Source organism: Pleurotus ostreatus, assembly GCF_014466165.1.
Source record: "Pleurotus ostreatus strain PC9 chromosome Unknown scaffold_6, whole genome shotgun sequence".
Lineage (NCBI taxonomy): Eukaryota > Fungi > Basidiomycota > Agaricomycetes > Agaricales > Pleurotaceae > Pleurotus > Pleurotus ostreatus.
The window spans coordinates 2,528,033-2,546,414 of NW_023503161.1; the positions used below are offsets into that span (position 1 = coordinate 2,528,033).

Here is an 18,382-nt window from a genome sequence, read left to right on the forward strand (position 1 = left end):
CCCTTGTTTCAAGACCGTACACTTGATTTCGTGATTACTGGCCTCGATGCGCGTCCTCACGCTCAGCTACGCGGGGTTAATCGCAGTAACTACATATGATCATGATTGAAAAGTCGAGTCCCCTCTGTGCGGGCGCCTCAATAGCCTGTGCAGTGTCTGACATTCGTTGAAACCTGTCTTGTGAGTCTTCAATAGTGCAATAGACATTTAAATGAGTGCTAGGACATAAAATATAGACTACAGAGCTTCCTCTCTCACCGCGTGCTACCTGGGTGGCCGTACAGTGTTCACATTAATTCAAACTTGTATTGGGAGCATTCACAGTTATAACGGATGTTCCAGTATGTATTAATTAGTATAGTCTACAAAGCTTCATCCCTCAGTGCGGGCTGCCTGGGTGCCCGTACAGTGAAGGCAGTAGCGTGTGCTGCGCGGGGGGCTGGGTAGACAATGGGTTTTACCCATTGATTAAGCGCCCAACCGGAACTACCCGATAAGGCAAGGCGCTTGCGCAATTTGCAGCCACCACCGTAGAGGGCCACGTTCGCGGCGGCAAGGAGGTCATTGGGGATGAGGAAGACGGACGCAAAGCAGGGGCTGCGTAAGATGCAATTCGGAGGCGGCTGTACAGCCACTGGCTGTAATCGTTGCATTGTTCGACTGTTATAAAGATTAGTTATAGTTAAAGGTTGAGAATATGAAAAGGAAGGTATGACGTACCTTGAGGGCAGATAGTGCCGCTGGACTTCGATGTGGGCACTGGTGTGCCCTTGGTGCGGTCAGAACCCGCGTTGTCGCATTTGGCGCACGCAGTACCGTTATCCGCCTTCACGAACCCCGCGTTGCACGCGCACTCGCCGTTTGCGCCGCAGATGCCGTTCAGACAGTTGCACGTCGCGGGGACATTCTTCACTGGGGAGTCCAGGCACCTGCCCGACACCGCGATCTCCTCATCACACGACGTGCAACGAACCCAGCCTCACAGCTCTGGCATGTCGCACCGAAATGCCCTGGTGCGCAAGTTTCACAAGAGCAGGACCCCGCGGCCGAGCACACCCCGCCGGTACTCGAGCGAGTCCCAGAGCACGGCGCGGTTGTCGAGGGCGATCCAGGTGTTGGATGAGAGCGCGACGGACTGGATCGCAGGAGTTTGCCGAGATTGGAAGTGGCGCGAAGGCAGATTGGCCGGCATAGGGGGGCTGGGGGGAATACGGCGATCCCTGGATCCAGCACAAGGTCCAGCGGGAGGTTGATGTTGGTGGCCTGAAACCAGGAGATGATAAGGATGATGTGGGCGACGTTAGGATGTCATGGAGGAGTTGGGGTTGGGGGTTCATCGTGGACGTATACTGTCCAGGTAGAAGCTGTAAGGTATTGTTGTGGCGGCAACTTTGAGAAATGAGCCGCGATATGTTTCCTCGAAGACTAGCACTTACTGGTCTTATTCGATTACCCTTGAAGGCACTGTCCTGGCGCACACAGCACACACCACTATCGGTGGCGACCGTCCATTTGTGAGTTCTGCGAGGTAAGTCTAGCCATCATCTTCGTGAAGTATCAAGGAAAACCTACCAATAAATGCAAAATAAATATGCGGAGAAATGCTAGAATGCCCGGCGGCAGGAGGCACAGATTACGGTGCATAATGGTGGTGGTGATGATGGTGGTAAAGAAGCAAGGAGCGAGGAGCGAGGAGTGGCTTGCATGTCGTTGTCGGGGTCTGACCGTTGCCTCGCCTATTGTTCACAAAGACAATAGAGCGAGTGCGTTGTTGTTGCGTGTATGGTGTCCAAATCATGGGGAGCGCCAAACAAGCGCCCATGACCAACAGCACAAATGTCCAAGCGAGGTTGAGCACACAGTGGTGACTGGTCCTACCAAGAGCGCTGCTTACCGTGTTGTAGAAAACAGGGATACGATGTACGAAGGGCGTGATCTCGTCGTTGGCGTGTATCACGCCCAGTGAGAAGGGGAAACATACAACTTGGGGCTGTAGCCACTGCAATGCATGGCCTGTACGGGTCCTATTGATTCATAAATAGTGTAGAAATAACCGTTTCTTCGCGGTTACTCGGGCGTACGGAATAGCAGTTGACCCTTGCAAACGCGCGAGGGACTACATAATTCAGACTACCTATTTATCTACGTGTGAACAATCAAATGTATCTACACGGGCAGGACACTCTATCAACCAGAGGTTAACCACGGAACTAGATGTGTGAGGGTTAGTAAACAAAGAACACAGGTTGATAATCTCCTGCCACTCGTTGTCAGGTAGCACGCTGTGTGATTATTGTGAAAATCAAAAGGTGAGTAATCCTGTCGGTAACCCTTGAAACTGCCCACCCATAGTCTCTCTTTAGCACCTACCGCCTGTTCCTCCGCGTTACGCGTATCCTCCTCACCAAGTAGCAAACGTCAACGCTACAAGCGATGCGGAGCACTCGAGCACCAGTGGCACTCGCCAACCAGGGTCCAGTTCACTTTTGTCGAAGTCTCAATCGTCCGAAACAGCGCGCGGGGCTGTACGTACGCACAATCATCCGCATGAATTTGATGCTGACCATGATTAGGTATACCCGGAGGCCGACCGTGGCTCTCAATCCTCCTTAGGAACCCTTACATTTTTCGACAAACACTGCGATCGCTAGACGCAGCGCTGCCATGGTTAAGAAGATCCCCTCCAACAAGCCAGCACTTCCTTGCTTCATCCCACACTCAATCAAAAGCTGAACAATTAGCCAACGAATCCTTATCCCTGTGTTGAACGACGCATACCTTCTCTGACTCTTGTATTCTCTCCTTCTCCAACTCCAAATTGTTGATGACCATGAACTCACTTTTCACCCAACTAGGCCCGTACGTATAAGACGACTTCACGTCCGCGAAGGCTCGATCCTAAACACGATGAGTATATAATACTTTGCCCCTCATCTCACTCACCAATTGTTCCATGTTAACCATCCTGTAGCCGACGATCAGTCTCGCCAAAGCCTGTTCCTCCGACACACTCTTATGCAACGGCTTGTAGAAATAGCCATGCAGGGCTTTCGCAAGATCATTTGCGGATAACTTGCCCTCGACGGAACTCTATTTGCCCATTCAGCTCCCCTGGCAACAGCTGCATCGTTGTGACCTTCGATTTACGAGGTTTCTTTACAATCCTCTCGCCAGTCTCGTCGTCTGCGCCATCGCCGTCGCCAGCGCCATCGCCATCGCCACCCCCAAACGCATCTTGCTGTTAGGGCCGTCTGAATGCGGCTCATATTCGCTTGACGCTGACGGCGATGTCGAGCGTGACGCCGACGGCGAAGTTGAACGGGCCGCTGAGCTCTCAGGATTAGGGGAGGACGCAGACATCGGGGGGGAGGAGGTGATGGTTGTAGGATAAGCAGCGTAGAGAATAGCAAGGCAGGCGACGCAGCCTTAAGTAATACATCGACGCGACTTCGACAACTCTGCGAATGCCAAATCAAGATCGCTCGATCATGATCGAAATACGTCATCTTCGGGTCGACGTCGACGCATCTTTCGATCATGATCAAAATACGTCATCTTTGGGTCGACCTTCGATCATGATCGACCCGGCCCGCCTTATCCCGTTCAACACTTTGTCTTTACTACCACCAACCTAAACGCCAAAGTATGTATTCCCTCGCTCCTACTCCCGCTACAACTCACCACTCGTAGTATGACACTGCTATACATCATCTCCACCCTTCTATCGAGCCCCACGCGCCGCGCAGACTGAACGGCGTTGGAAATCGCCGCCCAAGTAGCACTGATCGTGTGGAAACAACGGATCGACGCCGCGCTTGAATTCGACGCGCGCGAGATCGAACGCTGGAACATCGTGTAAGTAACTCTACTCGTATTGCGCCACGCTCACCTCTTGTAGTCACAGTAAGCATGGAAATCGCAAGGATCCCCACCAACACGCGACCATGCGAGTGTATATCACCGGACGACCGGTCGCGACAATCCATTTGCGCATGACGAAGAAGTTCATCGCGACGGGGATTACAGTCTGGGCGAACGGCGTGCCCATGACCGCGCAGGGCATGGATTTAGTTGGGTAAGTCATCTCTCCGCGCCACGACCAATCACCCTCATCAATTTCATTAGGGAAGTCTATTAGATACAAGAAATCGCTACATTTTGCTTATATTTTGGCACCACAGACCATACCAGCATCGTTTGCGCGCTTGTACACATACAGAGGTAACTACTTCAAAGATGAGTACCTCTACACGACCGGCGGCGACTCAGTCTACTGAAAAACTTTACAGAACCATTCTCCCGTGCCGACTTCACATTCCAACATACGAAAGCACTCACGCAAATATCCAGTGGGCTACACCGCCCGCCTGGCATGACCCAAAGAAGGACGAACGACAAGGAGTTATCGTAAAGGGTGTATTGACTCAACCAGTGCGTATTCTATCAGTGATTCGACGGCCGTCCGCCTACCATACCCCGTAGATCGCGCCACGCCTCACCACTTCGAACCGTCGGCCTAGCACCTCCCACTCACCTCTCTGCCCACGATATTGTTGGTCCTTCCGTACTCCGTTTCTTGTGTCTAGTGAAATCCATGATGTATTTTCTATCTTTTGCCGTCTGTACTTGTTCTCCTTCGTATATTAGAGAACGAAACTCGATTCAGACGAATGTACTGTAAGGGTTGAACCCTTTCGTTCCGTGCAGTCCGACCTCCCCTATCCCCTATTGACCCCTCTCCGACTCTTCGGACACGCTCGCACATGACTCGGACGTCACGAACCCGTAGCGGACACACGTGATAATGGATCAGACAGCTCGGATCAATCTTTCGTATATCTTTTGTTTTCGGACTCTAATACTTGGACTATACTAGCACCATTATTCGTTCCTGGTGCCTTTTCGTCTCGGACTTTTCCTTCATCTGACATTTTTCTTAGCTACAAAAGCCTCCTGTACTCGTAGTTAGAAGAACTAAGCTTGTTTCCCCCCCACATCGAGTCAGAATCTAAGTCGTCCGAGAGCTTTCTCCTCATCCGTTGTCAGAGTTCGCCGTTGTCCGAGTCCGAGTCCGATCCGAAGCTACTTTCTCCTGCCGTCCTTATCATTCTCTTGCCGTCCTCGTCGTACTATCCGAAGCCGAGTTGTTTGTTCTGTGTCCGAGCGCGTCCGAAGCCATCTGAAGCGTCCGAAGCATCCGAAGTCTCTTATACGTTCTTTCTCGCTCTCGGACTCATCGTTTATCACACATAGTTCACTCAGGTGTCGCACGGACTTGTCCTGCCGGAGGCGGACCCTCGCATTTTTATTAGACTACATACTAGTCTACGTGTACATTCACTACTACAGTACGATACTAGTTTTCGTTAGACAGATTGCAATGCGAGAGGTCTGCGTTCGTTCGGACTCGAAACGGCTACACGGCAGGCCAGGGATGATCAGCAACCCACAGCATGCTGATCGCATCGCTAACTCATCATCACGCCGCCTCCCCAACTCCCAGCCCACACCGCAGAACCCACGACGCAGAACGCAAATACCCAAGCCCAAATTCCCCTAGCCCAAGCTCACGCACTCACGCACTCACGAACGTAGAAGCCGCCTTCTGGCCGTCTGAAGTCGAACGCACTTTGCGAGCTGAGCGGGCGATGTGTTCTGACGGCCGAAGCAATGATCTTATGGCCAACATCATCACCCACCTATCGCATACGGTGCCTGGGCCTTCAGGCCCTGGTCCCCATTTCTCAACACACTTTCCCTCTTTGTACCGACCAGGCAACCCGCACTGTCTGCATATGCGTTGACCCTGAGCATTCGCCGGCGGAAACGAAGGTGGGGGAGGGGCCGACTGTACGCCGTTTACGTCGCCCTGGCTTTGGGAGCCATTCGCTGCGAGGGGGTGAGTATTCGATTCTGTCGTCTCTGAAGAAACTATGCACCTGTTAGATTGCTCGAACTTCCACTGGCGCCGAACTTGCTCTTCTTCACCGGAGCGCCCGTCACCACCGGCGCGAAGACGTGCGTCTGATACGTTTGGACCTGGCCTGGTTGGGGTAAAAGGGATGGATGATGTGGCTGATATGGCGGCGCGTTAGGACTATGGGTCGCAGGGTGATGTCCGTGATGGTGGATACCATTCACAACTTGACCATTCGAGCGTGGCTGCTGATGTGGTGGGTTAGGATGATTTGGATTCCCATGAGGGAATTGCGGCTGATTTCCGTCGTCTGTAGCAGCTAGGAGAAGTTCGTCGATGTTTTCCGATTCCGCGCTAGAGGAACGCGAGCGAGAACGTGAGCGAGGGTGGTGAAGGTTCAGTGAGGCGCCATATCTATCGTTGATCAAGCGGGCCTGGGGATGGTGGTACACTGCTTGCGTGGCGTGTCAGCCCGATATGTCATGAAGACAAAGCGAGGTATTCATTACCTGGATCGTGTGGGGAGGGGGATACGGAGAAGGATATTCATGTTTTGATGGCGCAATTGGTTGTCCATGCTGATCTACGTACTGGACATGCATCGCGTCTTTGCGTGAAATAGCGTGAAGAGTCGGCGTGCCATAAGATTGTTGTTGGGCGTACTGTGCGTTCGAGAGATGAGGGGAATTAGACTGTAGTCGCGCTAACCCGTTAGAGCCGACGTCTCTTCAACACGGGGGTTAACTTACCGGTTCAGCGTAAACAATTCGAGGTTTCTTCGGAGGTGGCTGAGAAGCTTCATCCATACTGCTATCGCGATTTCTGACCCGGCTACCTGGGGAGGAAGAGGTAGTGACGATAAGGGATAATGGGTAGTACGATTGCTTGTCGATGCCATCGAGCCGGTAGAATTGTTTCGGTGTGGGCCCTTGGTAGACGGAGGCCCCATCGTAGACGAAGATGAGAATAGCGAGCAACTAGCAGCAGGTAGAGCGTTGAGATCTGCCAGTACCAACGGCCCACCACCGTCTGCTACGATCCTAGCGAACCCGGCTCTAGCGTCTGAGGCGTGAAACTCAAGACCCTGGAGGTATCGCTCCAGTTGCTGCCAGTGACCCAACATCATCCGTCTTTGAGCCTCTGCCTCATCTCTTGCCTGCTCCGCTTTGGAGAAACTCTCTTCGTACTCGAGGACAAGGGCTCTCGCCGCATTGAGGCTGTGCAGGGACGCGGATGATGTCACATTAGGCGAAGAGCTAGCAGTCGGCGAATAGGAACCTTGACCTGAAATGGCGGACAGCGTGGCGACGAGCCGTTCAGTTTTTTCGGCGCGTTTTCGGGTCGACGACAGCTCACCACGAGGTCACTCTACCTCTAGCAGGCATCCGCGAGGATGGAGGCCATTGGGAGTGCGTTTGTGAGGTGTGGCGTCGGGAGAGGGAACATTGGACATGGGCGTTGCCCCTCCGTTACACCATTCCTCACCATAGTGATCCTGGCGCGTGGTCGCCTCATCTACGCTGGATGCGCAATCCACTGCTTCGTCTCGCTTGTGCTACCGCCAGTGTCAATGGCCCTCGTCGCTCAGAGTGGGCACAGATTGCCGTCGAACTCTATGGTCGCGTAAGCGCGCTAGCCTCGTATTCAACAGCGGATGAACTCACCTTTGTTTGTTCGCTGGCTAGTACCCATCGCAGCTGCCGCCGTTCTCTTTTTTTTCTCTCGTGTAGTTTCCCCCTTAGGTCATTCTGGCAAAGACCCTTCGTCAACCCCACCCCGCACATTTCTCACCCTCACGTGTGACGATAAGATAACATCCCATCTATAATCTAATTGTTGATGTTCGTTAGAAGTCGTTAACTTAGAGCTTGCCTTCTAGCTAGTTGCCTGTTCAACGTCTTCAACGTTTGATGCCCCAGCTTCAAGTCACCCGGAGTGTCAAGAGGTCAAGAATGGAAGACATATTTATATGGCATAGGTGATGTGAAAGAATTGATCATATATGTATCATATCCTTACGACCCTTGATCAGCGACACATGGTCGTGTCCGGTAAAACATTGCTGTTGAGGACTCCCACGTCGTCGTTCCCTCCCCCCTTGTTGTATTCTGCCTTCGCTCTCGTTGCTGACAAGCCTCGGCCAATCTAAACAGTGCACCACCTTGCCTCTCCACCGTTTGTAGGAATCGATGGTCCCGGAACTGAATCTGGTATTCTAGCCCATACGCAAAGTCCCGAAGTAAGTCAATCCTTTTCTTCATTTGGTCCTCGAAGGCAACAAACAGTTGATGGCAGGCCCCCTCGTCGCTTTCGCTTTCGTCTGACGAATCAACATCTTCGCAAGGCTGCTGGGCTGGCTGTTTTACGCCCGGCTTTGTTTCGTCTGTCATCGGCTGGAGGGAGACATGGGTCCAGAACGGAGTGGTACGGTTTCGGATCACCTCAAGGAAGAATATGGGTTCGACAGGCGGTGCTGCTTGGACCAGATGTTTACAAAGAAGGAACCGGCTTTTGCTGAAGTGTGGACAGGTGCAAACCCAACGGTACGTGTCCGGTCTATATTTGATGTTGAGTGGAACAGTAATGGGTTTTTTCAAGGCTCGCTTCCAGTCCCTTTTGAACGCTTTTCTCCAGGAAGGCAACTCTCGGAAGCGACCTATGTCCCTTGTGGCCAAGTCGAGTTTACGATAATAGGCTGGGGCCATTTTCGTCACAAGAATCCAGACAAGAAGGTCAACACGCGGCTTATGAAAATGGTGCAAAAAGTCTTTCTTAATCCGCCGCCAGCTGTCCATGGGAGGTAAGTTCGTAAATCTCTCTATCGAAGTAGACATGCTTACTGGCTTTCCAGAATCATTGTAGTCTTGAGCCTTGGGATTCGCTCGTACTCACATCGAGCCCAGAGCTCCCAGCGACCCTTTCGATACCAGTTCTCCCACAAGTATGCCCATGCCTCACGCAAGTCATTGGCTACGCAGAAGTCATACATTTGTTTGACTGCCCAGTGGCGTATTCCTGGTGCTGACGGTGCTGCATATCCAGGAATGAGAGGGTGCGCACAGAAGTGGAGTTCAACCATGTCTACAAGTTGTACCCGAAGGTCGTCGGGACAGAAGATGCGACAACTGTGGTCATCGTTGGCATTCTCGCTAGCAGTAGCCGTTTCAGGAAGTACCCGTGCAGGCAACTTGATCGTTAGTGTTGCTGCCTTTGTGTCGGGCGGTCTTGTCGTAGTCACTGACTCTTTGTGCCTTTGTGATTCGCAGATACACTGCATTTGGATTCTCCTGCGTGGACATCTCCATCTCAACCGTATCTGAATCCACCTGCCCTCCTTCATGCTCCCCGGAGTCGGTCCTTCCAAACGGAATGAATCCTCGATCAATGAACGTGAACTCGCCAACTGCTTTCTCGACATTGTACGGTGTTGTAGTAAGTTTTGCTCGTGATAACCGCTCACGCAATGCCTTTCGAAGGTGCCACCAGCATAACTGGATCTTCGCCGATGCCCAAACTGTTCTTGACATCGAAATCTCCGCCATATCCTTATCCACGTGAACGAATTCGGGGTTGAGGCAATATCTGTCCCGAAGCATAGTTGTCCACCTTGTAAGTGCTCGTGTCCGCTTGCCGATTTCAATGGCTGATGCTGTTGATAACAAACAGTATGACAACAGAAAGCCTGCATTGTCAAACTCGGCTAGCACGCTGTATAACTCTAGGTGCCTTGAGTTTGTTTCGACTACACTTCGGTTAGCCCATGAATGACTAACAACTAGCTGATGACTCACAAGTTGCATCTAATCCCACTTCAACCACCTTTCCTATCAGTGGCCGTGCAATCTGTTTCATACCCCAGCAAATTTGCTCTATGCCATCTTCTATAACAACATTGAACATCTCAACGTCATCTGATAGATCTTCCATAAGAAGCTTGGCGGAGGTAAGTTGCTGATCGTCCCGCTTCCATAATTCTTCGCTCATCACAGTCCAGGCAGTATGGATTTGATTGGCTGTCACTTGTGGGAACAGTGCTTGAATCCGGCCGACAAGCTCGTTTGGTGTTGCGTTGTCAAGGTTTTCACGCACCATGTCCAGCGCCTCTGCAGGGACAGAGACATCATAGTACAGTACATGCACAGTGTGATGTTCAATCGCAATTCTGATTGTCCGCTTCAAGGATACACCGCCTTTGGGAGCAGCCAGCTTGCATGCAATAATAAGCCGACTTCGACAGGCAAAGCGCTTCATGCCGACATTGTCTCGAGGTACGGCTCCCTCTCGCTGGCTTGGCCTTGATCGCTGGCGCCGGCCTTCGTCCTGACAACACCAGTACCGAGTTTTGTATCCAGTTGCTATTTTGGGATTATCGTGGACTCTGGGAACACACCAGTAAGCTATCAATTATTTAACATTTTTCTGTTCTCATACCGAAATTTGTAGCCGCTTGCTTGCCATATCTCATGTGACACCATACGGACTTCCTCTTTCGCAGTTTTCAAGGGATCGAGATCAAGTTCATATTGTCCGATGAAGCTAACATGTGGAGCTGACTTGAATGCACTGTGAATGGCTTGTAAGCATTCAGCGGGCCCTTCATAGGCCTGTTTTTGTTAGCTCTGACTTGGGATACAACTTATTTAGTATTCTCTCACCTGTTCTTTTCCTTCCTCATCGCCTTCGTCATCTTCGCCGCCATATCCCAATGGGGCTTGATGAGTATGTTTGTATTTTTCGGCATCAAGAGCCTCGCGCTTGCGCTTCCGGGAGTTCTCCATTCTGAGCCGACATGCTTCTCGGCATTTTTTGCATGTCTGATGAGGGTACAACGGAGGTAGTTGAACCTTGCATTTAGACTGGGAACATAAGTGTTGGACTTCGCAGAACTTGTAGTTCATGTTGTTGTGTAGTATAGTTTAAAAAATATTGTTGCTTAGAATCAAGTGACCGAGTGCATCACATGATTAATCACATGAGGCGTGAGAGTAGTGCGGGGAGGGTGAGCTGGGACAGCTCATTCTGGCCGTTGTACTCAGTTGCCTATTCCTTTCCCACGTGTCTTAATTTCCCTTCTGTTAGGTAGCGCGTACCAACTTGGCGTGCAGCGTAGGCGTCCGAGGCGAGGTAGACGACGTGGGAGGTGTGCCTGAGTCGGCGCCAGTAGCGTGCAAAGGTGAGTACAAAACGAATTCAGCAGCAGTATTGATACTTACCTCATGTCGTCACTTTCGCCTTGCACGCCCAGCGCACGAATCATCGTGTGCTTGCCGAATACAGTTGCGGACAACCAAAGTCACCAAAGTTGATTGTGGATGATCTAGATTTTTTTTGGACAAACCGAGCTTGCTATCAGACTCGAATTAGTTGAAAGCTTCAGAAAAACATCCTCCGAAGTTTTTCCCACGAGAAAATGGGGGTGGCCAAAATTTTGGGGGTTTTGAACAACATTTTAAGTGCTGGGAACTGCATAAGCGCCGAGATTTCACAGCCAGAATAGGTGCGTCAATGACCAACCTATTTTGTAACGCGGGTTTAATGGCAAATTGATGTGGAGAGTGACTAGTGACTGGCAATTGGGGGGACATGTCACCTGACTGCACTATGTGATCAGGGGCTTGCCATATTCGGCCAATGTTTATTATTTTTCTGTGTGAGAACGGCTCGATATTTTTTCCCTAGACATTAAAAATCATAATCTACTTTACAAAAGGAGTCGATTGGCATATTCTGTATTATTTGTACACTGTTTTTCGGGGGGGTGGCCAAATTTTTAGAGGTACAATTTCCTTATATGAGCGAAATGAGAAAATCTGCTCGTGTCAATTAGTTTATTTGGTCCTAAATACACCATTTACAGACTTAACTACTGTCCCCGGCGCTCTGTGAGGCCCAAATAATTCATTTTGTAAATTTGATGGCTTTGGTTGTCCGCAACTGTACGACTACGGGGCCTTGACGGAGATGCATTCGAGAGATTCGAGAATTAGGGATGAAGATTTAAGGGAGGAGGGTGGCGCGACAGCACTCAGGTTCGCGTGCACACTGGTGCGTTTTTCCCTTCCCCTTCTCTTTGCATTTGTCCTGCTGCTTTTATTCGTCCCTTCTCTCTCATCTCTAGACATCGGCTCTGTGGTCGTGGGCATCAACCGCCGAGCGTAGGACGGCATCCAGGTCGCGGTTCCGTCGATGAAGAAACGAGATGCGGGCGACAGATGTAGCGGGGTCCGGGGATATTAGTGGTCATTCCTGAAGGGTGCAATACGCTGGTAAGTGGAATCCTGCGTACGGATGCAATGGATCGTTCACCTTGTTAACCAACACTGCACTGTTTGCTTGCATGCCTTGTTTTCGTGCATCGGCATGCGAACAGATGAGAGCAGGGAGCCCTGGCGTCGCGGTGAACAGGTGAGTCTCCGCATATTTTTGACGATCATGGGTCGTGCTTACCTGCGGCCATTGCCTTTATTTTCTGTGCTCTAAACACATCCTGCATGTAGACGGTGGCGCCTCTGAGTTTTACAATTGCAGACATCGACGAGGAGGGATTTGGCACATTAGGGATGATGAGGGTGAGGGCGATGAAATGATGAAATACATACCTGGTCCTAGTGCGTGTTTGGTGGGTGGGATAGCTATGACGGGATGAACAGGTGGGCTCCATCTGTCACGTTCGTGCCTTGCAAGCGGCTCACCAGCGCGCAGCCTTCTCACAACACTCACCCTGAGCCACTCCAAGTCCGCCGCCATCCTGAGTGCCCCACCAGCGTCTCTGTGTGGTTCACACCCCACTACTGTCTTAACGCCCTCTGCCACGCCCTCGCGAACAGCGGCGTCCCAACTCCAATCACGCTTTCCGCGCAGGTGATTCCGAATACGCCTATTTCTGCTGGTATGGCCGTGGGGATGGGGATGGGATTCGTTGATGAACATCACCCGCATGCGTCCCAAGGACACCACTACAGAGGCGCGCCTGGGGAGTGGTATTGACAGTGACCATGGATTCAGCGATGGAGGCTTGGATTCAAGTGTCTGGAATGGGGCGGATACAGACGTGAGTACGTGCTTGACAGGGCCATTAACGCACCATGGACGAACCCACCTTGTCTTCCACATCCCCGCCTCCATTCCTCTCCTCATCAGGACGCCGCGCCTCTTCGTATTAAGATTGTGCTGGTGGACAAGCCTCGCGGCTGCCGTACGCTTTTTCGCCGATTTACGCCTCATCGGGGACGGCGCTGTCTATACCGTTGCTTGCACCTTGGCCCCCGCATTCCCATCTGCATCGCAAGGCCCATCGCCGTGGACTCCTCCTCCTTCTCCCTGCCTAAGGTCAGTACCTTCCTAGTCATGACGGCTCCGCCCATGCCGTCCTATTCCTCGACTCCGACCGCGCCCTCTCCCACCAGTTCGTCTGTATCGTGGTCATTTGCCCTTGTCGTCCCGAGTAAGTCCAGCAAATCGTGGGCGTTAATGCGGAGAGAGAGAGGTGGTGAGGGATAGTGGAAGTGCCGCCGTACAATTCCGACCGCTGAATAGACACCCCCCGCGCCTGTTACTTGGCATGGAGCGCTGCTGGCACCGTTCAGGAAACTCGCCGCTACTCCCCTCGCTCGCCTTGTTCGCGGCGGCCATCGTCGCATGCAGGCTTGTGAGGTCGCGCGTCGTGCGCTCGTTCTCCTCCTACCTGTCTGCATGGACGGTCTGCGCGTGCTGACTAAGGTTGTCGAGCCTGGAGAACTGCTTACCGCAGTGGCGCGGGAAGGGGGGTAGGGTAGTAGGGAGTTATTTGGTTAAGTAGGTGAAGTAGGTAGGAGGGGAGAGGACCACATACCGTATATGCCACGCCAGATCCTCCGAGCGGCTGTACACCATCCTGCGATTGCCATTCGTCCCGCTATCCTGTCGTCGCCGGCCCTTCGACGGGCTGCACATCTCCCTCGCCGTTGCTACCCCGTTATGCCATCCTTCCTCATAGGGATCCTAGCGCGTGGTCGCCTCATCTATGCTGGATGCGCGCTCCGCTGCTACATCGAGCTTGTCTATACCAGCCTTGTCGACAGCTCTCGTCGTTCAGAGTGGCACAGAGGCCGTGGCGGCGTTAGTGTGGTGTGTGGGAGAGGGTATTGGGAGGGCAGGCAGCGCTGGTGTGACGGCGAACAGGTGAGTCTGCGCTGATGGCTGATAACCATGGTGTCGTACTCACCTGCAGCCGTTACCTCAGACACGTCCTGCGATTCAAGTTCGCCAGTCGACACCATGCCGCCTTCGCGCGACGGGAATTCGGGAGTTCGAAATTAGGGAGTGCGTGTGCATGTGCATGTGCGCCATGTGCGCCCGTGCGCCCGTCTTCAAGCCTGGTGTTCGTGTTCATGGGTGATACAGGGTACGTCTGCGCTGTTTCTTTCTTTCTTTTCATTTCTTTCCTCGTCGCTTTCTTCATCGTTTGCTTCGTCCTGTTCCATCCTCGTTCGTGTGCTTTTCCCTCGTCTTCGTTCGTATCCCTCTGCCTGCAGCCGTGCCGGCCTTGTTCTCCTTCGTCGTCGCATTTCCCATTCGTCGTCGCATTCCCAATTCTTCGTTCTTCCTCCCTCTTCGTCCCCATCCACACGCTGACACCGCTTCTCCCTCTCCAGACCCGCAGCCCTTGCACACGCACACGCACACACACACCTTCGAATGTTCGAACGCCGCCACGACGAAACACACTGGCGCGACGCTGGAATAGCCGGCGCTCGTGCCTTCGTGCACGGCATTCGTTTGCGCGTCTGTCGTTTGGCGTCTGACGTGTGGGGAACTCGGTACCAGGTACGTCGTACGTCGTAGCCCCAGCATCCACTTCCCGACCAACTCCCTCGTCAGCCCTCACCGACTCTCGCGCGTTCGTTCGTTGCGTAGATCGGGAGGGGGTCGAGCGTGCCGTCTGCGTCTGCGTCTGTTCGCAGCGAAGTGCGCATGGTTGCGTCGGGGACGCGTCTCGGCGATGAAGAGAGTGGGTGCGACGGGGCCGGGGTGAGGATGTTGACGGTGATGTTGATGGGCGAGGGAGTGGGGATGCATGGGGAAGGGTGCGTTCGCATGCGTGGGTGCGGCGCAAGTTGGTGCGTCGTCTTCGTGTTATTTCGTTTCTTCGTGTTCGGCGTTGTGCGTTTGCCTTCGTATTATTCCCATCCCCTTCTCTCCGTTCGTACTCCCCTTCCCTCCCTACGTATCCCTCCCTTCGTATCCCTCGTTCTCTCCCTCCTCTCCATTAGCGTCCGTCCGTCCCTCCTCTCTATTCGCATACCCTCCCTCCACTCCCTTCGTCCCGTCCTTTCGTAGCCCGTCCAATCCTTCTGTCCGTCCCTCCCTTTGTGTTCGTCCCATCCTCCGCTCCCTCCCTCCGTTCCTCCACTGCTCCATTCCCCGTCCTTTCTTCGTTTCGCGTCATTTTCATTTTTATTTTCATTTTCATTTTCATTTTCATTCGTTCTTTTTCGTCTTTATTTACTTGACTGCCTTGCGAATCTTGGCTTCTGTCTTGTTGGTCGACAATATCGCCTTCGCGAGTGCGATATGGAGGCGATGGTGGTGGCAATGCTGAGATCGATTCGTCGCAGCCAGTGCGTTATGTACGAGAACCTACAATGTGCTATCAACACTATTCTAACAGGTATTCTACATGTTACGCACCATCCCAATCTAGCTAGAACTCCATCTACGTTGCGCGAAATCGACTTGCTGATGACGTCGAAACGAAAGGGAAGAGGCGTGGAAGGCAGCGACGTTAGTGAGGACTTTGCGCAAGAAACAAGCTCAACACAAGCTTACCTAACACAAAAGAAGCGCCCGAGTTCTTCGCCGTCGACAAGTCCAACCCAGTCTATCTTATCTGAACGGGTTGAGGGCCACAACTCCCCCACCAGCCCACTCCGTGCAGCAACGCCCGCGACACCGACATACAGCCCTCCGAAACACGGTCCCAAGACGAAGTGGCTGCTGTGGAGGACGTCAGAAACGATGAAGCAGGGAAGCTCTCTGTCTCTCGTTTGGACTGGGCTGGCAGGGTGAGTCGTACACCCCACAAGATGGAGAAAGAAGGACTCGCCTGTCCACATCACTCTCCATTCAAGCCCCGCGTCGTCTGTCATACCCATGCGCTCTCCCGACCCCAACAGAAGCCTCAACGCGCTTGCTGGCCGAACTGGATCCCTCCGAACTGAATGGCCAGAAACCGGCAGCGCAATGAACAATGCCCAGGCCGTTGTCGTTGGCGGCATGGCGTCAACTGCCATGCAGTGATTCCACGGGGGACACGCCGACGAAGAACGGGATGGAGCCAGAAGGGGATGGGAGTAGGAATACCTTGAGAGACGGCGCAACGATGGCAAAGGTAAGTACCTAACTAATATGTAATTGAGAGGTCACTCACCATCGTATTGGGATGCCCAGGGCCCGAGCAGCACCGCCGCCACATATCCTCTCATCCCCATGTCTGTCGCCTGGGCACGATTGTCGAGATGGCGTTTGACGGCTGCCTACATCGTCACTTCTCTCTCGTGCCCACTACCGCCTACCTCGTCCGTCACGCCGCTTCTTGCAGAGTCGGGACTCCGTGGTCGTCTCCGTGTCGTCTCCAGGCTGAATGTGCTTGGTGGGGGCCAGATGGCGGATAATGGAGCTACTTCGCTCCCCGTCGTCATCCCAGGTGGAATGAGATCCCACCAGCGTCTCGCCGCCATCAATCGTGCTGTCTTGGCCTGGAACGGAGGTATGTCTGGCTCGATCCACAACATCATTCTTTGCCGATGTGTTCTGGCCAGCGCTGAAGCTGATACGTCGGGGCAGCCGTTCCAGAGCGCTTGTCATTGTCGTTTAAGTGGGAGAATCTGGGGAATGAGGGAGGGGACTGTAGTAAGTGAGTTCCTGACAGATTTAGAGGTAACTATGGTGCTTACCTCTTGCTGTAATCCTCGCTGTGTGGTCACAGTACTTGGTGGCGATATGGAGGAGAACAAACGTCGAGTCCATCCAACTCGTTTTGGGATAACGAAGAGTGTATTCGTTGTCGCCAAAAGCTCTCTCGTTCAGCGACTGGTCCACGGCCCGGGAACGGATGGAACCCGGGAGTGGGACACAGACGAACTCCTGAGATAGGAGAACCCCCTAACAGGGGCCGAACTCAAGCCGGCCTAGGCGAAGTATGTAAGTACGTAGACGTAGCGAATTCTATGTAGTAGATGGAATCGATGTAATGTTTTAAGTTCGAAGAAGTGAAATAAATCGATGTGGAAAGAAGGGTAAGCGATATGGGTGGGGAAAAAGAAGTGAACAACTCGATGTACTATCGAGCGTGAACGTAAGAAGATGCGCTGGTAAGGTAATAATAGATTAGTTTACCTATCGAGCGTGAACGTAAGAAGATGAGAAGCTAAAGCGGGAGATCGTGCTATATATACGTGCGCGCAAAGACAAAGGCGCAGATACTCAAAGGGAGAGATAGGGGAACAGGGGTCTCACGTGCACTCGTAGATAGACCGTGGATAAATTTCATCTATCCTCACATCCATCCAACTCGTTTTGGGATAACGAAGAGTGTATTCGTTGTCGCCAAAAGCTCTCTCGTTCAGCGACTGGTCCACGGCCCGGGAACGGATGGAACCCGGGAGTGGGACACAGACGAACTCCTGAGATAGGAGAACCCCCTAACAGGGGCCGAACTCAAGCCAAGGAAGGTGCGAAGGGAAGAGCCGGAGGTTCGAAAGATGAAGCATGAGGATCGGCCATGTGGAGACGCGAGGAAAGGTTGAGAATACGATCCTTGGGAGTATCGATGTACAGGCGATATGCGTCGCTGCGCCAGCGTCCCAATTGTTGGATTTCGTGGTCAAGGAATCCTGCGGCAGCAGCGGCAGAAGCAGCGCCTCTGCGAAAGCTGTGGCCAGAATATCCTTGTGGTTGGAGCCCAATGTCAAGCAGTGCGAGCCGGAGGCGAGCGATGAAGCGAGAGCGCGTGAGCGGGGAGTGATCAGAGGTGATGAATAAGGGGGAATTAAGGGGGCGAGGGTCAAGTGTAAATAAATGAAGTAAAGCAGAGACGGGGCAGGTGGAGGGGGAATTAAGGGCAGAAGCTATATAGATTGTAACGCCTTTTCGAAAGGGATCGGTTTTGGAAGCAGGAAGAGTTAAGATAATATGGTCTGGCTGAATTAAAGAAGGCATGAAACGAATAGAGGAACGTGTAACATGAATGTTGGGGTCAAAGGAGTTGGGTTTGTCAATGGTGAATTCCCCACAACGGAGGAAACCCGCGTAAGCGAGTTTCGCTGCTGTTATGAAGACGATATCGTCGAAGGAGGTGTATGGGAGGGAAGTAAGTTTGAATAAAATGGGGAATGTAATGGGTAGTTTGGGATTGCGCTCGCGTTCACCGTGGTATCGTTTGATGCCTCTGATGAGACGTTGCACGATAGGGGCTTCGCAAACGGC

At 52.6% G+C, this 18,382-nt stretch overlaps 3 protein-coding genes across 3 annotated transcripts; 1 reads left to right on the forward strand and 2 right to left on the reverse strand.

Moving 5' to 3' along the window:
* Positions 1-362: 362 nt before the first annotated feature.
* PC9H_009021 (uncharacterized protein) lies at positions 363-1,337 on the reverse strand (the record flags this gene model as incomplete). The annotated part of the gene is made up of 4 exons (XM_036778528.1): positions 363-660; positions 721-769; positions 817-912; positions 974-1,337. The coding sequence occupies 4 exons, from the start codon at positions 1,335-1,337 to the stop codon at positions 363-365; spliced, it is 807 nt and encodes a 268-aa protein (XP_036629956.1).
* A 4,238-nt stretch (positions 1,338-5,575) lies between these two features.
* Positions 5,576-10,695, reverse strand: PC9H_009022 (uncharacterized protein; the record flags this gene model as incomplete). Its single annotated transcript, XM_036778529.1, has 11 exons — positions 5,576-5,889; positions 5,940-6,351; positions 6,427-6,609; positions 6,667-6,894; positions 6,954-7,201; positions 8,049-8,704; positions 8,758-9,104; positions 9,160-9,659; positions 9,709-10,295; positions 10,349-10,521; positions 10,573-10,695. The coding sequence occupies 11 exons, from the start codon at positions 10,693-10,695 to the stop codon at positions 5,576-5,578; spliced, it is 3,771 nt and encodes a 1,256-aa protein (XP_036629957.1).
* A 3,058-nt stretch (positions 10,696-13,753) lies between these two features.
* PC9H_009023 (uncharacterized protein) lies at positions 13,754-17,050 on the forward strand (the record flags this gene model as incomplete). Its single annotated transcript, XM_036778530.1, has 10 exons — positions 13,754-14,077; positions 14,139-14,218; positions 14,271-14,300; positions 14,551-14,722; positions 14,813-14,982; positions 15,820-15,960; positions 16,154-16,286; positions 16,346-16,664; positions 16,742-16,807; positions 16,884-17,050. The coding sequence occupies 10 exons, from the start codon at positions 13,754-13,756 to the stop codon at positions 17,048-17,050; spliced, it is 1,602 nt and encodes a 533-aa protein (XP_036629958.1).
* Between the last annotated feature and the right edge of the window lie 1,332 nt (positions 17,051-18,382).